General features: G+C 43.2%; 1 protein-coding gene across 1 annotated transcript; it reads right to left on the bottom strand.

The window, feature by feature from the left end:
* On the bottom strand, window positions 1–26,383 carry KLHL36 (kelch like family member 36). The gene is made up of 5 exons (XM_036750125.1): window positions 26,069–26,383; window positions 23,772–23,853; window positions 12,876–13,949; window positions 10,297–10,454; window positions 1–6,371 (listed from the first exon to the last, which is right to left on the bottom strand). Exons 2-5 carry the CDS (start codon window positions 23,829–23,831, stop codon window positions 5,816–5,818), a joined length of 1,848 nt encoding a protein of 615 aa, XP_036606020.1. The 5' UTR covers window positions 23,832–23,853; window positions 26,069–26,383; the 3' UTR covers window positions 1–5,815.

Raw genomic sequence — 26,383 nt, 5'->3', positions numbered from 1 at the left:
CATGTTCTAACAGGCAAGTAATTTTAATGTGTTTCAAGTATTTAATACTTTGTTATATAGTTAGCTACAAAGAAAATATAGCAACATGCAGGAAAATTAATCCAAACACAAAGAGGTAAAATGCAGAGAAGCTCCAAGTGTGTTAAAAGAGAAAAAAAGTACAAATACAAAAATGATTTTTTAAACCACAGCCTCCCTTCCCCCCTTACCCCTCCCCCATCACCAGATTTGTCACTTATGGACCAACACAACTCCAGAGACTTACCTAACCACTCAATATCCTAAAAAATGTTAGGGAAGTGAGTGCTAGAAGAAGAGAAGGCTAGCATCTCATTCAGTACAAACAGCATCCACATCATTGCTTCTACTATTAACAGAAATTAGAACCTAAGTTTCTAGTAACTTTCAAACATTCAAGATGTCTCTTTCTTTATGTTCTTGCAACTGTCCAAAGGGAGACCCTCCTAGTGGCAATAACTTGATAGACCAAGGCCACCTCAAGCCCTCCATTCTAACCCAGTAAAAAATAAACAAAAGCCAAACCAAAAACCAAAACCCAAAGAAATGAACATTTTTTAAACCTAAAGATGTAGACAATGAGTCCGTGAAGTGCAAGCAAGTTTTATCTTCGTAACTTTGATTTTCACATGAGACTGAAAAAAGGTATGTAAGTAGATGTGTAGGACTATGCCCATTCACAAAAAGTCAGATCCTGCATAGACAGGTAAACACATATGAGAAACATGATGTGCCAATCAATTGAACCACGAATATTTTCCGAGTGCCTAAAGTGTTTGAGGCACTGGGCTAGGTGCTGGGGAGGTACTGAGGAAGTAGTTTAAAGAAATGAACTTCTCGACATAATAACATCTTATGGTAGTATAAAAAGTCCTCTTGGCAAATCGTCAATGGCCATACAAGTAAGCGGCATTACAAAACTGAATTGCCAGGGTCAGGCCCCTAGTATAATCATGCACTTTGCCCTATCTGGTATCATGGGCAGGCTGCATCACACCACAATAGTTAGAGCCAGGGAACAAACCGGTAGACAGTGGGCTCCAGGCAGGGATCAAAGGGTCCTCCATGCTGAGCAGCATTCCAGGGGAGAACTCAGCAGGCAGTCTAGAGGCAAGGTATTAGCAAAAGGTGTGCTATACAAAAGTATAAAAACGTTTCAAAAATTCTAAAACCTGCTGGGCAGACACACAGTTTGTGCCCATGCATCTTAGCTACTTGTGTGATCGTATTTCCTACAACACAGGAATTTCTGCTGGTGTTCTGTATAGATAACCTGCACTCCAGCAAAAAGAACAGAAAAACAAAATCCAATTCTCACCATCTCTATCTATGGACATTCATGATCTAACTTAGTGAGAGTTATTAAATAGTCAATCATTGCATCTAACAGCTGTGACTGTATCTTGAAGCTGGGTCCATGTCCTGAAAATAGAGCTGAGAAGTTAGAATAGCAAAGGGCTCTTAAGGTGCTGCTTTAGCATGTACTGGATAAACCCCTGCATACTGATGGTCACAATGACATATGAGAGCCTGGATATATACCTTAATAGCAAGATCACAGTGTATCCTACCAGATCGGAAGGTTCATTTCTCAGAAAGTTTTGAACTGTCACTGAGATGTCATTCTATATGGATCATAGGATCTAGAAATGAAAGAGACCTTAGAGTCATCCTAGTTCATGCCACAATTCTCCGCCCCCTCTGCCCCATCTTACGATGGAAGAAATTGATGCTCTCGACTACCCAAGTATAACCTATATCAAATTGCTTGCCTTCTCAATGGGGGTGGAGGGTGGGGAGGGAGGAAGGGAGAGAATTTGGAACTCAAACTTTTGAAAATTCATGTTAAAAATGTTTTTACATGTAACTGGGGGAAAAATAAAATACTAAACAAACAAAAAAAGAAATTGATGCTATCAGTATTCAATGATCTACCCAGGGTCAAATGGACAGTAAGTAGCAGAGCATGAATTGCAATTCAGAGGCTTTTGCTGCCATATTCAATGCTCCTACAGCTAGGTTGCATTGCCCCTCACTAAATCATACTTCTTCCTTTGGCAAGTACGCTAGCCCAGATCTCACAAGCAATGCTGTTCATAAGGTTTGCTTTTAAGAAAGCTCTGCAATGAGTCTTGTTGAATTAAACTGAATTGAAATCTGTGCTTTGAGAGCATCTTTTGTCGGTTCCAACTTGTAGAATTGAACATTCACACAATTGTGATGTTTGGGTTCCTACCAAATGTTGGAACCATCTGATAAGGTTGTTTTCTAAGTTCCCAACTTGTTTAGGTTCATGAAGGGTTCAAAAACTGGGGTCAACTCTTTGCTTGAGGGTCATAAAATAACACCCATGGCTCACCATATATTCTGAATATTTAGTATGACCTTTGGGCCAGACAACATTGGAGTCTATGCTTTGTGGACCAATCAAAATAGCAGCTCACATTTTGGGACTAAATGATCTCCAAGGTCCTTCCAGGTCTAAATAGTATGACTGCTTTTAGAATAACTCTAAGCTGATGAAATGGATTTATTAAAAAAAAATTTTAAGCCTGGAGACAGAAAAAGTTCTACAGGCTTTTTTCCCCTTGTACCATTGCATTTAAGTCTCCAGCAACTCTCTAAGACTATACGGCATGGAGTCCAATCTTCATTGGTGGAGGGAGGCCCCACCCTGAGAATTATAAATCAAAGGTCTTTAATCTATTAACTTATTGACCCAAAACCTGTTCAAACTTAAGGAATATGGACTTTGAATGCATATCTGACACTCAGTTACATTCCAGGACCTTTGAAAACAAAATAAGATAAAACATAATCACTTAGAAAATCCACAAAGGATCCACTTGTATTCAAAATCAAAGTAGTGGTAAGAGTTGACTTTTCAAGAATGTGACTGAAAATACTATCTTTCCTTAGAGACAGCAATTTCCAAGGACATGAGTCTGGTGGGGAATAGTTGTTAACATGAAGTGGCCAAGATTTTTCATATGCATATATGTCACCTATTCTCCAAATCATATATATATCTATGGACACACACACACATATATATATTTGAAGCTTTGTATGTTTTAGTTAATCTAGCGCTTAAGTACTCAGAAACGCTGCAAAGTAGAGGTTGAATTTGTATTTTAAAAGGAAAAACTCAACCCAAATGGTTTATAGAGTGGAACTTTAAAAAACAAAACCCAAAAACAAATAAAGCATGCCTTAATACTGTCAAGGGAGATGTCGCAAGGTATTAGACTAAAGCCAATAGCCCCAAATTGAGAGTTCACAACCAAGGCTAACTAATGCATGTCACCTTATGCTAAATAATATGCCTAGTTATTATTAGGTCATCTGGAAATAGCTAGGAGGGCTGCCATTACCTTCATGTATTTCAAAGGGACAGACAGCTTTTGCTGCTCACATACCAATCTGAGAGTAGGACTAAGCTAGATTATCTCCCAGCTCCCACAGTCACTCACAGATCCTAAGCTCATGACCTTCCTCCCCTCCCTTCAGCCTTTGTAAGGTGTAAAAAGTCACGGCAGTGACTATGGTACTTGATCATGACTGAGGGTGAGCCACTGAGTCTAGAAGGGATGGGGAGGGGATGAGTATTTCTATAGTGCTTATAATGTACCAAGCACTGTGCTTGATAACTATTCTGCTGAGGGGCCAGCAGTGCCCTAAGGAAGATCGTGAGAATGTTCATCCATTTTGACGCAATCTGGAAGTCCAGTGTTAGCACCATTAGGCCTTGTTATGGGAAGGAAGGGGCCTGCACAGTTTTGTTTTAAAAACCTGCAAAATCACAACCGACCAATAGAGGGCAGCAGGATCAGCTACTGTAGGCTACTATTGTATACCAGGATCCTCTTGTCAATGCCAGTGGACTCAGCAGAAAGAGGGGCCTAAAATGTGTTTTATGATATATGAAGCTACAGCACAAGCCCTAATTTGTATTTTTTCTAGGGCTAAGGAAGGAAGTAACAGAAAATAATAATTAGAAGGAAATAAGTGAAGTTTTTCTCCCTCCCCCTACCTTTTTTTTAGGCAATCAGGGTTAAATGACTTGCCCAGGGTCATATAACTATTGAGTGTCTGAGGCCACATTTGAACTCAGGTCCTCCTAACTCCAGGGCCAGTGCTTTATCTACCACAACACCTAGCTGTCCCCCTTTTTTCTTTGTGTGATTTCATGGGAAGCAAGCTCTGTACCCTCTTTGTAACTTATAAACTTAGAGAACTGGCTAGGGGCACTACTCAGTTAAGTGATTTGCCCAGGGTCACACAGCCAATATGTGTCAGAGGCTGGATTTGAATCTAAATTTTCCTGCTCGGGGGCCAGTTTGCTATCCATTATTCTGTGTTGCCTCTCAAGCCTTTTGTTCCTCTGTTTTGATATCAATAGTAATCTTTTTTTTTTTTTTAAATCATGACTTTTCTTATCCCAGGCAACCTGAGATCGATCCTTCAAGGATTACTATACCCTCTCTCCTCCCTTATTTGGGCCCTTGGCATCAGGACATCAACCATTTCTAAAAGTTATCAAAAATTCTTTGATACTTTATATTAACCCCTAAATAAGGAAATTTAACCTAAAGGAAGGATGGATCATGAAACATTTAGTAGTAGTTTATATGGAATTATAAAATCACAGATTTATTAGAGCTGGAGAGGTCTTTGGAGATCATCTAGCCCAACCTCCTCATAGTAAAGATAAAAATAACTGAGGGCCCAGAAAAGTCACATGACCCGTCCATGGTTGCAAAGATGAATGATATCAGAACCAGTAACTGACATAGCCCAGTTATCCTTCCCTACAAGAGGGGCTAAGTATTCATTAGCAGTCTATATTGGAATCTCTGGTCAGTCCTTCAAGACCAGTCTATGTATGAAAAAGTAAGGTTGTTTGTGACATTTGCCAAAGATTTTAGAGAAAAGAATGTAGGTTATGTTAACTCAATACATTAGGAACCTAAGAAATTTAATGAGTCTGAGGAATGAAGTCGATGCATGAAAATATAAATAGAGGGCTTCATCGATTCATCACACTTATTCGGATTTTGTGTTTGTTTTTCAAATGACTACCTATTACCACTTCAGAGTCTGAGGCGATGGCTTTAGAAAGTTGTGATTAGTGATACATACTGGTCGCCTGATAGTCTTAATATTATCCAACTGCATTAAGAACCGATAAGGCATAGTGTGGTAGGATCACTGACAACAATGTTACCCCTATGATTTTGTTGTCTATCAAGTTTCACTATAGGGCAATTCCTTTGGAAGAAACCAGGCCAGATGAGTATGTAGACTGAAAGGCAGCAGATTCAAGGCCTAGCGTCAGATTGGCCACTAAGCTGCTATGTGAAAATGGGGGAGTGGCCACCTCTCTCTCTCGGGGGCTCAGTTTTCTCATCGGTAAAATGGAGATTAGATGACCTTTAAGGAAACTTCCAGATCTATGATCTTACTGCTCCTAGTCTGTTTACTTATTCTGCAAAATAATAAGCTACATTACATAGATCTTTAAAAAATTATTATTAATTGTTGTAGAATAACCAGAAACATAAAAGTAATAAATTGTAGTTAAATGTCACCTAATATGCATTTCTAACTTAAAACTGTAATAGCACTTTTTCTCTCTTGTGACTCACTAAACTGTGCCAGAGGATTCTGCCCAAGTTCCAGATGTCTTAGCATCTGTACATCTGTTCCCAAAGTGCCGGAAAAAAAAAAAAAGTTTGCCATTAAAGAAGACATTCTTGAAGATGACTCAATAAAGAGTAAGGTCATCCCAGCTCAGTCATCGCCCGCGATCCTGATGCCTCTTAGTTTTAGTTTTTTTCTTTTTGTCTTCTGGTCTGGGCTTCAGGGCACAAACGCAGGCAGATACTCCAGCAATGGCTTTCGGGAGGTCAGTCCCTTTGAACCACTTGTTCTTTTCACGGTCATAAACCTGGACCGTTTTAGAGAAGGTGGTGTTTTCCCAGCTGTAGCCCCCTAGGATATAGATTTTCCCTTCCCACACGGCCACACCAGACTCACTGTTGGCCTGCAGCAGAGGAGACACCCGTGTCCACTGGTTGCACTGGGGGCTATAGGATTCCACGCTCAGGATATCAAAGCGCTCCATGGATTCGATATTGTCATCGCTTCCTCCAATAGAGTAGATGCTGTCCTCCAAGCTGCACATACTGTGCCAACCACGGGCCGTGATCATGGGCCTCTTCTCTTCCCACACATCTGTACGGTGGTCGTAGCAGAGGAGATTTTTCCGATAAGGGCCAATTTGGTAATCGTGACCTCCAGAGATATAAACAAAGTCCTTATAGATGGTGCCAGCATGGCCATATGTAAATCTAGAAACAGAGAGAAGCCAAGATCAATACTTCCTGTCTGTTCCACTCTAAGCATTGACTCTACAATAGAATGGAAAACACACCACACTTGGAATCAGGTGACCATCATTTACTATCTCCTATATTTGTTACCTTGAGGTTATCTTTTGACACTTGTTCTCATTTCCAGTTACTAAGCCAAATCCTGTCCCTTTTAGCTATCAGTGTGACTATGAGCAAGTCAGGAAATTTAAAGCTAGAAAGGACCTTGGAAATAATTTAGACCAATTTATAGACGAGGAAATTAAGACCCAGAGAGGTTAAGTAACTTCACCAAGGTCATACAGATAGGAAATAGCAGAATTTTTAGCAGGATTTGAGCTCAAAGTCTGACTTTAAATCCCTGATGTCACACTCCACTCTGTAGCTCCTCCCATCATATGACACTCTAAACCTCGGTTTCTTTTTTTGTTATAGCTGATGATAATACCTGCACTATCTACCTCAACAGGTCATTATGAAGATCTAATAAAACAATGGATGTAAAATATTTGTAAATCCTAAATCAGCATAAACAAGTCAGCTACCATTGCTAACAGCCATCATTGGTGACTAGTATTTACCAAGAGTCACTATGAGTTTCAGGGTATATTTCAGTCATTCATTCTAGGTGGGGGTAATGAGAGCCCGTACAAAGGCAGTGGTGGCAGAAGTAAAGATGAGGGGATAGATGCATATAGTGGAGATAGAACTGACAGGATTTGGAAACTGATTGGAAATAAGAGGAAAGTCAAAGATAACACTGTGGTAACAAATACTGTTGTTGTTTTTTGGTCACTCAGTTATGCCTGACTTTTCATAATCATATTGTCCAAGGGGTTTTCTTTGCAAAGACACTGAGTGATCTGTCACTTCCTTCTCCAGCAGATTAAAGCAAACAGGGTTAAGTGACTTGCCCAGGGTCACATTGCTAGTAAGTATCTGAGGCCAGATTTGAACTCGGGTCTTCCTGATTCCAGGAGCAGGGTTCTACCTACGGAGCCACCTAGCTCCTAGCTGTCAATATTTGCTAACAAATATAGGAGAGAGTAAATGATGGCACCACAGCCAGAGATAGTGAAGTCAGAATGCATGTCTTCCTTATATGTACCCACAGAGGTGAACAATGCTGTGCACACAGTGGATTCTCAATAGTTATATGATCTAGCAAGAAGTTCGGGGGTCAAGTGATCTTTTTAAAGCTAATCACCTGTCCTGAAATATGCTTAGTAGGGTGCATCCCATTTTGGACTTACTGTGTCATGTGGGATCATTGGGGAAGGAATGGGTGGTACTTTTATTCATTCATCATTCATTCATTCGTTCATCCATCCATCCATCTATCCATCTACCTATTTGTGGAGAAGCTGCCAGAAGAATGTAGAGGAAAGAACATTTAGCTGGGTCGGTTCTGTTACTTAAGGGTTATGTCACTTTGGGCAAATCTCCTTCACCTCTGTGAGTGTCAGTTTCCCCACTGGTAAGTGGAGAGGACAGCGGGTGAAAGCCCTCCCTAAACCCTAAAGAATTATCCAGACCACCACTCATTTAAATTTGTCATCTCACCATATAAGAATGTAAACTCCTCGAGGGCAGGGACTGGTTATGCTTTTGTATTTATATCCCAGTAACTAAAACGGTCCTTGGTGCAGTAGAAGTGCTTAATAAATGGTTTTTTCTTTCATTTCCTCCTTTATTCATTCACCCTCTATGAACTGATTATTAATTATTCATAATAAATTAGTCTGGCCATTTAAAAATGGAACATTCTCTCTTGCACATTGCTTCCAGTCAGAGACAACAGAGCTGGGGCTTGGGGGATGGGGGGAGGGCAGGGCAGAATGTTGGCATATGATAATCCCCTTCCCTGTCATGATCACTTATATTTTTAATGAACCTTGTAGCTTTAAAAGTGCCTGCATATACATGATTTTATTTGATCCTCATAAAATCTCTATGAGAAGGGGAGGTAGGAGTGAACAAGCATTTATTAAGCACCTACTGTGTGCCACCCTTTATAAATCTTATCTCACTTGATCCTCACCACAACATGCTAAGGTAGGTGCTAAAGGCAGGTAGTATAGGGCAGTGTGACACGTTGGAATGAGTAACCAATTTAGAGTCAGTGGGCCTGGGTTTGAATCTCAGCTCTGCTACTGACACCATGTGTGACCTTGGGCAACCAATCAATAAGTATTTATTAAGCACTCACTATGTGCCAGATATACAAATAAAAAGCAAAACCAGAGCCTGCCCCTCAAAGAGCTTACATTCTAAATGGGTAGGCAACATGTATATAAATAGGTATGTATAAGATACATACAGAAGGGCTGGAAGGGAGGGCATTAGAAGCTGGGAAACCAGTGGCATTTGAGAGAAATCTTTTTTTTTTTTGGAGGGGGGAGGCAAGACAATCGAGGTCAAGTGACTTGCCCAAAGTCACACAGCTAAGTATCTGAGGCTGGATTTGGACTAAGGTCCTCCTGACTCCAGGGCTAGTGCTCTATTCACTGTGCCACCTAGTTGCCCCTGAGATAAATCTTGAAGGAAGCCAGGGGAGCTAGGAAGTGCAGGTAGCAGGGCAGGCATGGGGACGACCAGGGTAGAGGCTGAGAAACAGAAGATGAAGCATCATGTGGGAGAACAGCCAGCAGTTTGGTGTGGCTGGACTACAGGGTAATGAGTAAAAGTAGAAAATTATGAAGGGACCAACCTGGAGTGACCTTTAAATGGAAAACAAAGGAGTTTACATTTGACCTTGGAGGTCAGAGAAGGAGGCCTTGGAATTAAATCACTTAGCTTCTCCCAGTGTCAGTTTCCTCGACTACAAAATAAAAGGGTCATAGTCAAGATGGCCTTGGAGGTCCCTTCCAGCTCAAAATCTATGCTACTCTTCCTATTATTGCAGAAATGGAAAATGAACCTCAGAAATATTAACCAATTCCCCAAGCCCACACAGCTTTGGCTACCTGGGGAGAGGAGGGGGAGGGGTAAAGGTCAAACCAGGACCTCTTGGTTTCAATGCCATAGTACACAGAAGATGTCCACAGGGTTCTCTCTGCCAATCATTCTCTACATCTCCTCACTTTCCACCCCTGGCTTCAATCCCACCTCTCCTGCCTTGAGGCTCCAAAACGGGTGGTCAAAATAATGGCTCGAAGAGAGACCTGTCTTATAACCAGACATGGCATCTGTCTTTGCTGAACCTTGGTTTTTCTATTAAAAATGGATACCATCCTTAGGATGTCCTAAGCTCAGCATCACTGAAAAACCAGAAGAATGCCCCCTCCTCTTTCTTTCCATAGGGCTAGAACTTTACAGGACAGAAGAGAAGGAGGGTAGGGTAGATTGAGAACTAGTTTTAAGGTCTGAAAGACCTGAGTTCAAGTTCTACCTCTGACACATATTCACTGTATGACCCTAGGTGAGTAATTTAACCCTCAGTGCCCCAGAGAAACTCAGCAACAACAGCTAATATTTACATTGGTAAGCTTGGTAAAGAACTTTACATGTTATCACATTTGATCCAAAAATTAAATTGAATCGTGTATTGGTAGAGAAAATTTCCTCACAGGGAATTTATTTTACCAGTAAAATGGGAAATCCAGTGGAAAAAAGAATAACACTTGACACTTACATAGCACTTTCAGGTTTTCCAAATGCTCTAAACAGATCATCTCATGTAAGCAGGGATCCTTTGAGCTAGGGATGATAGAGAGACTTTTTCTAGTTTTACAGATGAAGAAATCAGGGTTCAGCCAGATTAAGGTGATCACACCTCTAAAAACTGTGAGAGGATAAATTTGAACCTAGGTCTTCTTAATTCTCAATCCAGCACCCTTAGCCAGGAGGCAACACTGCCTCTGTAAAAGCTCCCATTGGAGCCTAACATTGAGAATGCAACTACCTTGGCAAACCTGCTACATAAGACCAGGAGTCGCTTTTGGGACTATACGCCTCCACGGAAGAAAGTGCCCCGTTTTCATTTCTTCCACCGACAGCAACCAGCATGTCTGAAATGGAGGCCAGGTAGAAATCCACTCGCCGCTGGTTCATGGAAGCTACCTGCAAAAAAAGCAACAGTGATTCACTGACTATCAGGACCCAGAAGGATTCCACCCCTAGGCATATTCTGCAGCGGCAAAGAGAAGGAGCAGTAACAACAGGCATTTATGTAGCACGTTAAGGTTTGCAAACTTTACAACTATCCAATGAGCATTACAGATATTATTGTTTTGTTTTTGTTTTGGAGGGAGGCAATAGGGTTAAGTGACTTGCCCAGGATCACACAGCTAGTAAGCATCCGAGGCTGAATTTGAACTCAGATCCTCCTGACTCCAGGGCCAGCCTCTACCCACTGTGTCACCTAGCTGCCTTTCTCCTTTGCCATGTATGCTGAGGGAGAAACAAGGGTGACTTTTACAAGTGTGTGCTTATAAAGTAACATGATGGAGTAAAAAGAGGTTTAGCTATGGAGTCAGGATCTGGGTGTGAATCTCAGCTCCTCTGCTTGACTACCCATATGACACTAGGCAAGTCACTTCAACTTTGAGGTTCAGTTTCATCAAATGCAAAATCTATACCCTGTCCCCTCTCCCCACCTTGCAAGGTGTTCCTGAGGAAAGCACTTTGTAAACCTTACAGTGGGATTGGAAGGAGGGTCATTATGACTGTTGCTCATGCCCACCTCAAATACCCACATTCTTTACCGAAAGTCAGTTTCCCAGTAGCACATGGCCAGGAAGGATAAGAATCAGGATTCAAACCTAGGTCTTGAGAATCCAAGCCCGGTGCTTTTGCTAGTAGTGGGTCAAAAATGAGTCTCATGATATTACTGGTTATCTTTTGGGGGTAATTTCCAGAAATGAGGCCCTAGAATATTTGAAGATATGAAGGCATCACTGGACCAAGAGTCTAGACTGCCAAGGGGACTACATCCAACTGGAAGCTTAAATTCTGGGGGGTTAGTTTAAAAGTCAGTCAAGTAATTTTATTGATCTGCCTCCTCCAGATAGGAAGAATATGACAACACTCAGAAGGGTCATTTCCCCAAGGAAAAAGAACCAGGCACGTATGCACACATACACATGTACATGCACACATGCACACACATGCATATGCACATGCCACCTAAGAAGAAGGAATTGCTGGGGGTAAAGAATGTCAGTCAACAAGCATTTACTAAGTGCTTACTCCATGCCTGGTCCTATGCCAAATTTTGGGTTTACAAAGAAAGGCAAAAACATGGTTCCTGCCCTCAAGAAGCTCACATTTGAGTGGGGGAGATAATACAGAAATAACTATGTATATACAAGACATAGGCATCACAAATGGGAGGCATAATAATAGTGCCTACCATGTGCCAGGCACTGTGCTAGGCAAATACTTCCCAGTATTATCTCATTTGGTCCTCACAACAACCCTGAGAGGTAGGGCTGTTATTTGTTGTCAATCAGTCGTTTTCAGTCATATCCGATTCTTCATGACCCCATTTAGGGTTTTCTTGGCAGAGATACTGGAGCGGTTTGCCATTTCCTTCTCCAACTCATTTTACAGATGAGGAAACTGAGGCCAACAGGGTAAACTGACCTGCCCGGGGTCCCACAGCCAGTAAGTATCAGAGGCTGGATTTGAACTCAGGGAAATAAGTCTTCCTGATTCCAGGCCCTGGGCTCTGTGCACTATGGCACCACCTAGCTGCCCTTAGGTGCTGCTATTGCCCCGTTTTATAGATGAGGAACCTGAGGCAAGCAGAAGTTAAGTGACTTGCCCAGGGTCACACAGCTAGTAAGTGTCCAAAGAAGATTCTGAGCTCAGGTCTTCCTGACTCCAGCACTCTATCCACTGTACCCTAGCTGCCCCATAGGGTGATCCCAAAGGAAAGTAGGGGAGTCTGGGAAAGGCATCTTGAAGAAAGTGGGATTTGTACTCAGCCTTGAAAGAAGCCACGAAAGCTAAGAGTTCAAGGTTAAGGAGGAAGGTATGGGAGATGGCCAGGGCAAATGCCAAGATGGAAGATGGAGTCATGGGTGAGGAAGCACAAGGAGAGGGGAAAGAGAAAGATTTGGCTCCATTAGCAAATTGCCCACACTCTGGTTTTTTACCCAACAGGAGGACAAGGAATAAAACATAACATAAGGATTAAGGGTAGAGATGAGCAGCTAGGTAGCACAGTGGATAGAGTGCCAGGCCTGGAGTCAGGAAGACCTATCTTCAAATCTGGGCAAGTAATTTCACCTTGTTTGCCTCAGTTTCCTCATCTGTAAAATGAGCTAGAGAAGAAATTTCACCTTGTTTGCCTCGGTTTACTCATCTGTAAAATGAGCTGGAGAAGGACATGGCAAATTGCTTCAGGATCTCTGCCAAGAAAACCCCAGATGGGGTCATGGAAAGTCAGACATGACTAAACAACAAAAACAAAACAGGTAGTGACGAAAAGAATCCTTAACAACAAAAGAAAGAAGACAAATCGGGCTTTAATCTTACCTTTATCCACTGGTTCCAGCGGGGATCATACCTATAGAGAAGATTCGAAGCTGCATCCCCTCCATTGTCCCTGGAGAAGCTGCCTCCAGCTATGAAAATGAAGCCTCCCAATACGGCCACACAGTGATGGCTCCTCCTGGCTGGGAGGGGCGTCTCCATGACCCACTGTTCATTTTTGGCATCCAGAAAGCAGGTGTCATCGCTGAGCTCCAAGCAGCGTTCGGACACCTCCCCACCAACGAAGAGGAGGCGCTCCTCATTGGTGCGGAGCGAGGTGCGTTTGGTCTGTAACACGGGCTGGGCAGCGACGTTGTTGTGGTAGGTCACGGCTTCCTCAATGAACCCCTCGCAGTTCGCCTCCTTGGGCAGCAGCGAGCAGACAGCTGGCTTGACTCGATGCAGGAGGTCGCTCTTGGGGATCAGCGGGAAATGGATATTTTCTAGCACCTGGAAGGCATCAGCCTCCCGCTCTGGATACTGGGTCAGCCACTGGAGGGCCGCTTGCAGCAAGTCATGCTCACACTCTCGCTGCACCAGGCTGCTTCCCAGGTACTGGCAGAGCTTCTGGAGGGAGACGTTCTGCAGGAAGTCTGGGGTGAAGGACAGCGTCCCAAAGTTACGCAGGATAAAGGAGTCTATATAAGAGTCTAGGCGTTTTAGACTGTAGATGGATGCTAGCTCTTGCAGGTACAGATAATTCTCCTCGCTCACCTCATTTTCCAGGTACTCACAGCAGAAATCAACCACCTTCCAGATCTGCAGGAGGTGAGCAGTCTCTAAGACATAGTCAATGTTACCACCATCTAATGAAAGCTCGCTGCCGTAGAGAAAGTCAATGACAGCTCGGAGGCCGATGTAAGAGGCTCCAATCAGCTCCACCTCCTTCTGGTAGGCCTCTCGCATACCAATGGTGAACATGGAGTTGAAGTAGTCACTGCACACAGCCAGGAGATTCCGGTGGGCAGGGACTCTCTGTTCATCAGCAACCAAGATGATGTCGCAGAAGAGGCCTCGGTGTCTCTGCTCATTCAGTCTCTGGAGCACCATGTTGGGATGGTCAACCCATCTATATACCTGAAACAAACAGATCACATCAGAGCTTTTCTGCCCAGAGGAGGGGGAAAGAACGCTGCTCTGGGAAAGCAAGACTGAAAGTCCTAACAACTCTGTGGCCCTTGAAGCTCACTTGTGATATAAGTTCAGTGAGAAAGGGGCCCACATTTTCTTTATGCTCCCCAAAGGATGGTGCTCAGCACTCAGTGATAAAGGTGTCTGGCCATGTGATGGAGTAGCGGGTACCCAAGATCTAAGCGAAAGCTTAGCAAACTTGGGCCTAAGAATTCTAATTGTTCTCACCAAAGGAATTTTTTGATGTTCAATAGTTTTCAGTTGTGTCTGACTCTTCATGACCCCATTTGGGATTTTCTTGGCAAAGATACTGGAATAGTTTGCCATTTCCTTCTCCAGCTCACTTTACAGAGGACACTGAGGCAAACAGGGTCCAGTGCCTTGTCCAGGGTCACACAACTAGTAAGTTTCTGAGGCCAGATTTGAACTCAGGAAAATGAGTCTTCTTGAGTCTAGGCCCAGAGCTCTATCCACTGCATCACCTGCCTGCCCTCCAAGGGAATTCTATAGTGCAAACTTGGATTCTTCTCTCCACATTTTAATTTAGTGGTTCTCAAATTCTTTTGTCTTAGGACATTTTACGCTAAGAAATTATTGAGGATACTGTAAAGAATTTTTGGTTATATGGATTATATTTATCTATCTATTATGAAATAAAATGTCTTAGTGTTTCAATGAAAATAGTTTCTACCTCTTGGAGCCACAAAAGGGTCTCAGGAACCCCAGGTGATGCTGGGCCACACTCTGAGAACCACTCCTTTATTTTATCTTTGGTTAAAAAAAAAGTGAAATATAATTTGAAAGGCCACTACCTATCGTCACCATCAGAAGAGCCAGCCTCCTTGGTGAAGCCTTTTCTGCTCTTCCCCTTCCCTCAGCTCTTAGCGATCCCTTCCTTCTGAAGTACCTTGTTCACCCCACCTCTCAGTAGAATCTGAGCTACTTAAGGGGAGGGAGGGATTGTTCAGTTTCAAATTTTTATTCCTAGAGCCAAATATTCAGCAGGCAACCTTGCTTGCTGAGCTACTGAACTGAGTATGTCCTGGTCCCACCGCCTGCTAACTGTGTGATCTTGGGCATGACATAGCAATGCTCTGGGACTCAGTTTTCCCACCTGTAGAACAGGATAAACATATTTGTACCTCCTACCTCACCGGGTTCTTGTAAAGATCAAACTGACTGAAATAAACATGAGCTGAAATGTACGAGGCTTTGTAACTGGCAAGTGCCCTGCCAGGGAAAGCCATTATCATCATAGGCTAGTGTTTTGAGGAACAAATACTGATAACGTTTTAATAAGAAGAAGTTACATTCTGACAGGGTGTTTAGATTTATAAAGTATTTCCCTCATGACAACCCTGCAAGGCTAATAATACAAGCATTATCCCCATTCTCCAGATGAAGAAACTCAGGCTTAGAAAAGGGAAATTAACAAGCCCACAACCACCACATGTAGCATGTATCGGAGCCTGTGAACTCAGGTCTTGTGACTCCCTGTCCATCTCTTTTCCCCTACTACAACAGGAGACTACGAAATCATCATCTGTTAAGTGATTAACAAAAACTGACTTCTATATACCTTTTTAAGGTTTACAAAACCTCACCCTTATAACGCCCTGAGGTGAGTTACACAGCACAGGTATTTTTAGCCCTTTTCCAGATGAGAAAACCTAGGCCCTAAGTGGTTCAGTGACTCGCCCACAGTCAGGATTCAAACTCAGGACACCTGATTTCCAGTCCAGTGTTCTTTTCCTCTAGGCCATGCAACTCTTATCAGCTGAGGCATCCAGGTGGCATGGAGGACAGAGCGTTACAGATGGAGACAGGAAGACTCAAGTTCAAATTCTGTCTCTGACACTAGCTGATATGACCTTGGACGAATCACTTAAACACTCTCGACTTCAGGATCCTTATCTGGAAAATGGGGCTACTAACAACACCTCCCTCCTAGGGTTGTTGTGAGGACCAAATGAGACAATCTTTATAAAGAGCTTAGCACGGTGCCTGGTACACAGCGCACACTTATACAGATGTTAGCTATTACTTACATGCCCCTAGCTTAGAAGGTTGCTGTGAGGACTGAATGAATGAAGATATGTAGGCTTAAAGAATTCTAAAGATGTTGGCTATTATTATCATTATGACCAAAAGACCACAGATGTAGAACTAGAAGGAAATTTGGGAGATACTGGGTTTAAGCTCCTTATTTTACAGATGAAGAAACTGAGTCTCAGAGACTCAGCTAAGACACGTGACTTGTCTAGGTTCATGCAGCTAAGGACTACAATGTAAAGTGCTTTAAGGATTGCCAATGATCTCATTTGACTCAGCTGGAAAGTGTCTGGTGTGGGATTTTTTTGGGGGGAAGCAATTGGAGTTAAGTGACTTGCTCAGGGTCACACAGCTAGTAAGTGTCTGAGGCCAGAGTTGAACTCAGGTCCTCCTGATTCCAGGGCCAGTGGTCTATCCACTGAGCCACATAGTAGCCCCCTGGGGTGGGATTTGAACCCAGGTCTACCAGACTCCAAGGCCATGCCCATCCACATCTCCGTGATGCCCTGTAATAAGCTCAGTGATTTGATCTCAGTGATGTGATCTTTTCCGGGGTAAAGAAAGGCTTAAGTTTTACACTTTAGTTTCCTTGCCACAAAAAGCTGCTCATTCTCAGCTTATCACCTTCACTTGTGATAGAAATAAAGCACTAAAAATGCAGATGAGTGGGAGTGTGGTCCTGCCATATTCCTGGTGTGTCTAGGGAACAAAAGCCAAAGCCACTCTCTAAGCCTTCACACCCTTTGATAGGACAGCTAAAAAGTGAGAGTGGATCTCTGCCAGATCCAAGTCTATCCACTCTGTCTGCAGCAGCTGCTGCCCCCTTGTGGTTGTTAATGATACAATTTCTCTCATTGTTTTAAAGCACTTTACTAAAAAGTTGATTTCATTTAATCTTCCCTTCTGTGACTGTTTCTGTGACTCAGGGCTTGTTTAGCTAAAATGTGCAGTTCTTGACATCTGAAAGCAAAATCCAACATTACAGTTTCAAACAAAGGCCTGGGAGGATCCTTATGGGGCTTGGGAAGGCTCTGCTGCCACAGGCTGGCTATGAGTCACTGGTGATGGGAGATAAACAAGCTGGCTAAAGCTACAGCCCAGGAGGTTAACCTGACACTGAGGGCCTGAACACACAATGAGGAGAAAAGTAAACTTCTAATTTGCTCCACAGTAGTGAGGCAAGTCTGGTGTAGTACTGTGGGATTTCAGAGACTGGATGAGGAATGCCACAGAAAACAAGTGAATGACCTGGAAAGAAGCTAAAGGGTAACTCGAATCTTTCTATGCCCAGGATTGTTATTTTGCAGATGGAAAGGATGTGAGGCCATTGAGGAAACTTGAAAAGGTTAAGTGATTTACCCAGTGCCCACCATGGAAGAGGCCCACAGCTAAGTGCTCTGAGGGCAACAGACTTATAATCCCTGCAGGTCTTGGTGGCTATTCAGACTGTAACAAATAGAAATGGCCTGAATTTGAAAATAGTCACAATGAAAACTTTCACATAATCAGTCTCAGAGCTGGAACTCAACAGCTGTCTAGTCTAACCCATTCAGAAAAAAAGAATTCCCACTATGTGGCATCTGTTGAGTGGGTCTCCAGCCTTTGCTGGAAGTTCTTCAGGGAGGGGGGGAGCCACCACCTCATAGGACAGACCATTCCACTTCTGATCAGCTCTCATTGGCCTCAGGAAGCTTTACCTTCCATCGAGTCTAAATGTATCTTCTCAACTTTCATCCACTGCTCTACATTCTGCTCTCTGGGGCCAAGCAGAATCAGGTGAATTCTCCTTTCAGAAGATATTTTTGTGATTAATAAGGTATTAGACCCTCTAATGTGTAGGCAAATATGGAATGAGATTTAAGATGGCGGCAGCATAGTATGGAAAGTATGATAAATGACTGCATGTGTCTAACCCATATCAAATTGCTTGCCTTCTCAATGATGGGGGTGCAGAGGGAGGGACAGAATTTGGAACTTCACACTTTAAAGGACAAATGTAAAAAATTGTTTCTACATGTAATTGGAGGAAAATAAGATATATTTGGCTCAAAAAAAGAAAGGAAGGAGAGAAGGAAGGAAGGAAAGAAGGAAAGAAAGAAAGAAAGGAAGGAAGGAAGGAAGAAAGAAAGGAAGAAAGAAAGGAGGAAAGAAAGCATGCTAAGCTTGAAGTCAGAAGACCTGAGTTCAAATTTGGTTCTGATCCTTACTACCAGTATGACTTGGGGCAAGTCATTTCTGTGACCTAGGCCTAACCTTCTTCATTTGGACTAGATCAGGGGTTCAGCGAACTATATTTTTGTATACCAACAGAATTTTACTTAAAAATGTAAAAACCATTCTTAGTCCTTGGGCTGTACAAAAGCAGCCAGTGAGCCAGCTTTGGCTCAGGGTAGTCGTATGGCTGACTCATGCACTAGGTGGCCCCTGAAGCCCTAAATCTCATGATCCCATGAACAGGAATGCCCAGGGATAGCCATTCTGGAAAGGCAGGCTGGGTGTTAGCATTACATCCCAGGTTGTTAGAGGGGCTTCTTCTCTAAGCTGATCTAGCTACTGTTTGGTAGAGAGAGGCTTTGGGAGACCTTGCCAAGTCTCAGTCATTAAATCAGGGACCAAAAGTAGTCTTTTCACTCACTCCAACTTCATGTTGAGTGGAACTGATGTTGGGCCAGGGAGGTTCCTAGGATTAAAGGAGGAATGGGAACCTAATTCTCAATACTAATATCAGATGGTTTCCTGGGGCTCTGCTCCTTCTTATCTACCTGAGTGACAGGAAAGAGAGAACTCTCTGACTCCCCCAGGATTCCTTGAATTCCAGCCTTTGTAGGTAAACCACTATATACCTAGGATCTGGCTTCAGACATGTACTAGCTATGTGACCCTGGGCAAATCACTTAACTAACCCTGTTGTGTCAGTTTCCTCACCTGTAAAATGGGGGTACTAACAGCAATGGTAATAATATATTACTATGTAATGTGTTCTATAGTGCTAGCAACAGTAACAGTATACTGCCATGTAATATATTATGTTATCTAATACTAGCAATAGCAACCGTAATCTAGCCCCTGGCTCACAGTCTTGTTGTAAGGATCACATGGGACAATAACTGTGAGGTACTTAACAAAGTGCCTGGCACACAGTAGGTGCTATAGAAATATTAGCTACTGTTATTATTATTATTAGAATGATGATATAAAGTTCTACTTTAAGGCACAGTAATTTACTCTGAAACCTCTTAGATTTCTACAACCCCTGGGCATATTATACCACTACTACCTTTCAGTATGGCACCAAGTGCTGCGAATATTCACTATTTAGCAAGCACTTGCTGTGTGTAAAATACTATGTGGAGTTGGGACACACAAGATTTAGAGAAAATGTAGTTTCTTCCCTCATGGAAATTACAGTCTAGTGGGGAGATAAGATGCAACAAAATGGAGAAGAAAGTATATGTTCAATTGCTTTGGAGGCCTGGAATCAGGAAGCTTCACCTTCCCAAGTTCAAATCTGGCCTCAGACATTTACTAGACTGTCTCACCCTGGGCAAGTCACTTCACCCTGTTTGCCTCAGTTTCCTCATCTATAAAAAGGACTGGGGAAAGAGATGGCAGCACTGGCCCTGGAATCAGGAAGACCTGAGTTCAAATGTGACCTCAGGAACTTGACATTTAGTAGCTCTGTGACCTTGGGCAAGTCACTGAACCCCGATTGCCTCACCTTCCCCCCTCTAAAAAAGAAAGAGATGGCAAACTACTCCAGCATTTTTGCCAAGAAAACTCCAAATAGGGTCATGAAGAGCTGGATGTGACTGAAATGACTCAACGACTCAACAACATTAAAATGGTCATTTAGTTAAATTAGTACTATAGTGAACTAGTCCAGATGTGTCAAACTAGCTCCTAAGTGTGGGCCCAAATTAAAATGTAATTGGGAAAATGTTTAACAAAATTAAAAAAAAATACAACATAGATAATGTTAAGTTGTGGTTTTCTAAATCAATATGCAGAGCTGTTTCTATTTGATTTTGACACCATTGAACTAGACAACAGGTAAAAATCATACCCAATGTTGAAAATAGTACTCTGGGAAAGTGACATATCAATAGCAGGGCCTGGTGGGGTGGAATATCAGTCTTGAAACCAGGAAGATCAGAGTTCAAATCCTGCCTCTGACACTTACTAGCTGTGGGACTCTGGGGCAAATCACTTAAGGTCTATGTGTCTCTGGCAGTTCACAAGGATCATAGAATAATAGACTTAGAACTGCAAGAGATTTCATCTAGTTCAGGGGTCTTTAACCTCTTTTTGTGTGCAGTAGGCCTCTTTTGGCAACCCTTCTATGGATCCCTTCTAAGAATGTTTTTAAATGTGTAAAATACATAAAACCAATTATATTGAAATAAAATTATTAAAATATTAAAAACAAGTTCATTGATTCCTAACCTCTAGGTTAGGACCCCCTGATTGAGTCCAACCCCTTTATTTTACAGTTGAGATACTGAGGCCCAGAGAGGTTGAGTGACCTGCCTTGGAACTGTCCAATGTGGGAGTTGAACCCAGGCCTCCCTCCCTCCAAGTCCCACACTATTCACTTCACTCTGCCAAGTGATAGGTCTCTACCTGCTTGGTGGAAGGAATAATTCCCACATCGAGAATTCCCTACAGTTGACCAAATCACAGAACCTTCCTGTATTTGCATAACCTATTAACTTAGATATTATTCCTTAAAGAAAAATTATTCATAGAGTTTTGAAATGGAAATATTACACGTTAAATGAGCCAAAGCATCATTAAGTGACTAACCAGTCCTTTCCAATCTTCTACAATTTGTTTTAAAAAGCCATTGAAAATTGCTACTAAATGAGTCTTACAAAGTGGTATATTTTACAAAGTCTGGTTTGAAGACAGCTTGGAGAGAATCCAGTCAAACTCATCTTTTTATGGATGAGGAAATAGTCTCAGAGACATCAAATAATTTGCCTTAAGCCAGACAGGTAGTAAAGAGCTGAGTTAGTATCTGAAGCCAAGTTCCCTTGAGTCCAAAATCAACAAATTTGTAAAAGTCTTTTGGTGAGCAGGGCCTGGTGTGGGCCTGAAGGCCCTGCTACTGAGGAGACAGGCTGGTGGCTGACTTGAGCTTGGGAATTCTGAGCTGTATAGTAGGGTTAAGACAGATGCTTTCTAGCTGTGTGACCCTGGGCAGGTCACTCAACCTCTCTGGGCCTCAGTTTCTCAACTATAAAATAAAAGGGTTGGCCTCAATCAGGGGCTCCTAACCTGTGGCTAGACGAGGCTAGGAATCTGTGGACTTTTGGTTTTTTTTTTTTGCTGTCCACACAAAGTTTGGCACCAATAATGTGAGCCCCTGGGAGTAGGGAGTCAGAAGGCTGGCTGCCCAAGGAGAGATAAACCAATCTAAGTCAGAAATGGAGCATGTTGAACCCTTTTTGATCAGCAGTGAGGTAGGCCCATAAGTGGCCACTGAACTTCTAGCCTCTATTAGATAGGAAGATCTAGTCTCCAAAAAAAAAAATTCTCCTGCTTCTTCAAATAATTGGAAACTGTTTCCTATATTTCCAATCTGGTTTAAATTTAAAGTACACATCTTCTTTTGCTTTAAAAACAATCTCTTTCACTCTGTCCTTTAGATAAGTTATCAATGGCCAGTTGGGGCAGCTAGGTGGTGTGTTGGATAGAGTGCTGGGTCTGAAGTCAGGAATACTCAAGTTCAAATCCAGCCTCAGACACTTACTAGCTGTGTGACCCTGGACAAGTCACTGGACCCTGTTTGCCTCAGTTTCCTCTGTAAAATGAGCTGGAGAAGGAAATGGCAAAGCACCACAATATCTTTGCCAAGAAAACCCCAAATGGGTTCACAAAGAGTGGGACACAACTGACATGACTTACCAACAACAAAAACCAGTGGCCAATGGCTTTTCTCTTTATCAACCAGGCAGAACAAATAACATTTCTTCAAATAAAATTTTACTCACTGGTCTTGGTGAAAAATGAGGGTACTTTCAAAAATGAAAATCTGAATTCATTTCTCATAATGTCAGAAAGCAACGACTGGGGCAACACTGCATATGTCTGAGAGGGAGAGGAAATTGGGGTTAAGTGACTTGCCCAGGGTCACACAAGCTACTAAGTATTTGAGACCAGATTTGATCTCAGATCCTCCGGACTCCAGGGCCAGTGTTCCATCCATGGCACCACCTAGCTGCCCCATCATTGTACATAATGGAAGACTTCTAGATCTATTGGTTAGTTTTGCTGAGCTATTTTTTCTCCCCCTTTAAATTTTTTTGGTATAAGGGCTCACTTTCTAGGAGACAGAAAGGGAGGGATATACTGGGAAATACAAGCTATGGCAAAACAAAATATATTAATAAAAAAGTTTTAAATAAAAAATGTTTTAAAAAAAAGTCATGCTTGGGATAAGTGGATTCTGGCAGAGAAGCATTCCTGGCATGCACCAGTCACCATACAAAGCTAAGCACCATGCCATCTAAGCAGCCATCCCCAATGTCACAAGCTAACCAAAGGGTGCTCTCAGTTCACATGCCTTCAAAAGCCCTAGGGGCCTCGGGGACAGAACGTTGGAGTGGAGTGAGTAAAAGCTGGGAGGGCCATGGATAACTAGAGGACTCCAGGGAGGAGAGGAGAGAGTTGGAGAAATCCATTGTCCCCCTCCTTTCCTCAGGGTGGCAAACTACTTTACTGGGTTCTCGGCCATTAAGGAAAGGCATCCTCTATATATTTCATATCTGCTTAGATGTGGACATGTTATACAATTACTGTGTATATATTCTTGCTTGCACATGTTATCTCCTCCATTAACAGTAAACTCCTTGAGGGCTTGACTGATTTATTTTTGTCTTTGTAGCCTGACTGCCAAGCACAGCCCCTGGCACATGGCAGGTAGTTAATAAATGCTTATTGATTGATTGACAGTTCTTGCTCTGCTTTATGACTCTGAGTTTTCCCTCTCTGGGCATCAGTTTCTTATCTATAAAATGAAGGGGTGAGATTAGATGACCTCTGAAGTCTGTCCCAATATTCTATGATTCTCCTCTTTCCATTCTGCCAAGCTTGATATGAAAATAACTCCAGTCTGTACTTTAAAAATGAATAATCTAAAATCAGGTCCTGGGGAGACTATGAATGTTGTATACTCAACAGAGAAACTGGAAAGTACAAGGGCTAAATATCTGGCCAGGAAGAGCTGGATTCAAATCTTGTCTCTAACACATACTAGCTGCTGTGTGACCACGGACAAAACAATTTCAGTTAATTTTCTAAAGGCTATACAGGTGAGTAGTAAATCTGCATCAAACTTCTGGAGGAAGTTTCTAGACTAAGAGCTTCTAGTGGAATGAGCCCCTCTTCTGGAATCTGAGGACAGCAGTTCAAATCCTGCCTTTGATAAATTCATGTTTAGAATTTATTCAATTAATGTTTAAAAAAAAAGTTATCACACGACAATCATTTCAATCAGAAAATATACACTCTACTATCTGAGTGACTTAAGACAAGTCATTGAGTCACTGATTTTCCCTGGGCCTTAATTTTCTCATTTATAAAATGAGAGGGCTGGGCTAGAGGGTCTCTGAGTCAGAGCTGATTCTATGATCCTACTAACACAGGGCCAGACCCAAAAAGAAATAAAAGACAATAAGAATCTAGACTGGAGGCTTATAATTCACAAACACATACCTTAGAAGATTCGCTGATCTTGTATGGACGAGACACTCTTGTCTGTCTGGCCCCCTCCATTATAAAGTTATTGGTAGTATTCCTACAACAATAGAAAAGAGAATTATTGAGCACACAATATTATTATCATTTATTAAATTCACATGGAACTGGTACACAGATACAACCACTGGAAGCAAGAGGGTGGGAAGTCATGGGAAGAGCGGGGAGACTAGACTTTAGGATGGAGATGGAATCTAATTAGCTATATTACTTTTAAATCAAGTTTTCCTTTTAAATCTTTTTTTCTTTTAAACCAAGTTATAGTGAAGAATTGCATGTAGTTAATGAATACCCTCCATCTTCTATTTCCCAGAATACCCATCTGCAAATCATCGCCATACCTTTTTTGGCTTATGGGCCATGACACATGCAGCTCTAACCCTTGTCTGAATCAGAATCCCTAAAAGGAGGATTGATGTGGGCATCTGAAGGAATCCTAAGAATGCATATGTGCGTATGTATACACACACATACATATATATATATATGTATATACATATACACACTATTTAATGGTTAAACACATTTTAGAAAATTTCTTAGAAAAGTGTTGCCTTAGGGGAAGCTAGGTGGCACAGTAGATAGAGCACAGGCCCTGGAGTCAGGAGGACCTGAGTTCAAATCTTGCCTCAGAAACTTACATGCCACTTAACCTGGCTTGCCTCCCTGCCACCCCCCGCCCCAATATGGCCTTGCCCAAATTTCAAGGTACAGGTAGGGCAATGTGTACAAGAAACTTAAGTTCAACAATTATTAAGTGCTAACTGTATGCAAGACACAATGCTACTGTTGAGGGTACAAAGGTTAAAAATGAAAGTTCTTGCCTTCAAGGGGTACCTTGCCTATTGAGGTGGGGGTAGAGAGATCAATGGGAAGCATTTGTTGAAATAAGGTGGGTTCTGGTACAAAGTGGTAACTTTAGGCAAGTCACTTGACCCCTGTGGGCCACAGTTTTCCTCCTCTGTAAAGTGAGCCTGGTAGATTTGATCATCTCTGGGGATCCTGCCATCTCTACCAGTCCACAAAACTGGCAGTTAGCTGTTGATAGGTTTCGTGCGGGAAGAAAAAATATGGAAGGCGGGCACACAAGGAAGGTCAATTAGGTAGCACAAAGCATGGCCCTCTTACCTGGCCTCACTTCGGCAGATTATCTGGGGGCAGAAGTGCCTGAGTACATGGTAATCTGGAGAAGGTCCAGGTATCACCCCCTGGACGAGTAAGAACCATGCCTCCAGATGCCAAGGCGAGCAGGGCTGAGCTCAACACTTGCTCAGAGCCCACTGGGACCAAGAGAAAAGACGTGGCGGGGTCTTTGAGTCAATTTCCTGGGTGGACTCGGTCCAGCGGAAAATAAAACCAAGTTTTACCTGAAGGTTCGTCCTGCTCCCACCTCGGGGAATCGGACAGGACAATGGCTGTAGAGGACGTGGGTTCAAATTTGGCTTCTGCTATCCCCTGAGCAAATGACTTGCTCGCTCTGGGTCTCAATTCTCTCCTCTATAAAAAAGGGGATTGAAAGAGATGGCTAAGGTCCCTCCTACCTCTAAGTTCTATGACCTAAGTACAGGAATGGAGCGCTAAGCTCCGTGTCCTCCCGAGCTACTTAAGCAGCTCTTCAGGGGCTACCCTGGCAATTCTGGGTAACGGGGGGCGGCGGTTTCTGGCTCCGAACTGGCAGTTCTCTCTCGACCTCCCCCACATACACCCACACGTCCAAATCCCAGCCATCCAAAGCCTTGCCTTCACCAAAATCACCCCCCCCCACCCCGGCAACTAAACAAAACGCGGTCCCTTGCAAGACCTTAAACATTCATTAAACAGCTACTGCGTACAGGCTGGGGGGAGAGACAAAGTTTGGATAAAACATCATCCCTGCTCTCAACTAGCTTGTAGTCTCGTAAGAGGGCAGGATACAATGAGGCATAGAAGAAAAGGCTCCTATTCAACTGATTTGGGGAATTTACTTTAACCCCAAACGCACAATTAGATCATTAAGATTTACATTCTTGTAGGGGGCTGGGCTCTACACTTGCCAACCTAGGCAGAGGTAAGGGGCGGGGGGAGGGGGGGCGTCAGCCATCCGAAAGACAGGGACAAAGATTCTGGGACCAAGCTGTACCTCTCATGCAAGGGACACTGGGGTGAGGGGTTCCATGCTTTGCGATGGGGGCAGCTGGAACAAGGGATGCAAAGGGAGAAGGGAGGGAGGAAGGGCAGGAGGCTTGGGAGCTGGCAGGGAGAACAAGCGGACCAACCTGGGGAGGTGAGCGCTGCGCGGGCGGCCGCTGCTACACGCTGGCCGGCGCAGCACCGCCGGCGCCCGGGCTGGATCCCGATCCCTGGCCGGAGCGGCCGGGCGGCAGCGGCGCGGCCGGCCCTCCGCCGGTTAGGTCCACAGCCATGGCTCCGCCAGGAAGTGCTGGGCCGAGTGAAGCGAAGGCCGGGCCAATGAGAGCTCGGGGAGCGAGGGGCGGGGGCCCTGGAAGAGGTGGGCTCAGCTCGCGGCCAGCTGACGCCGGCCCGGGCCGCAAACAAACAACCAGCCAGCCGGGCCCGTCTCCGCCTCTCCC

Source organism: Trichosurus vulpecula, chromosome 3 (assembly GCF_011100635.1).
Source record: "Trichosurus vulpecula isolate mTriVul1 chromosome 3, mTriVul1.pri, whole genome shotgun sequence".
In the NCBI taxonomy this organism is placed as follows: Eukaryota; Metazoa; Chordata; class Mammalia; order Diprotodontia; family Phalangeridae; genus Trichosurus; species Trichosurus vulpecula.
This window is presented reverse-complemented; position numbering and strand designations above follow the sequence as displayed.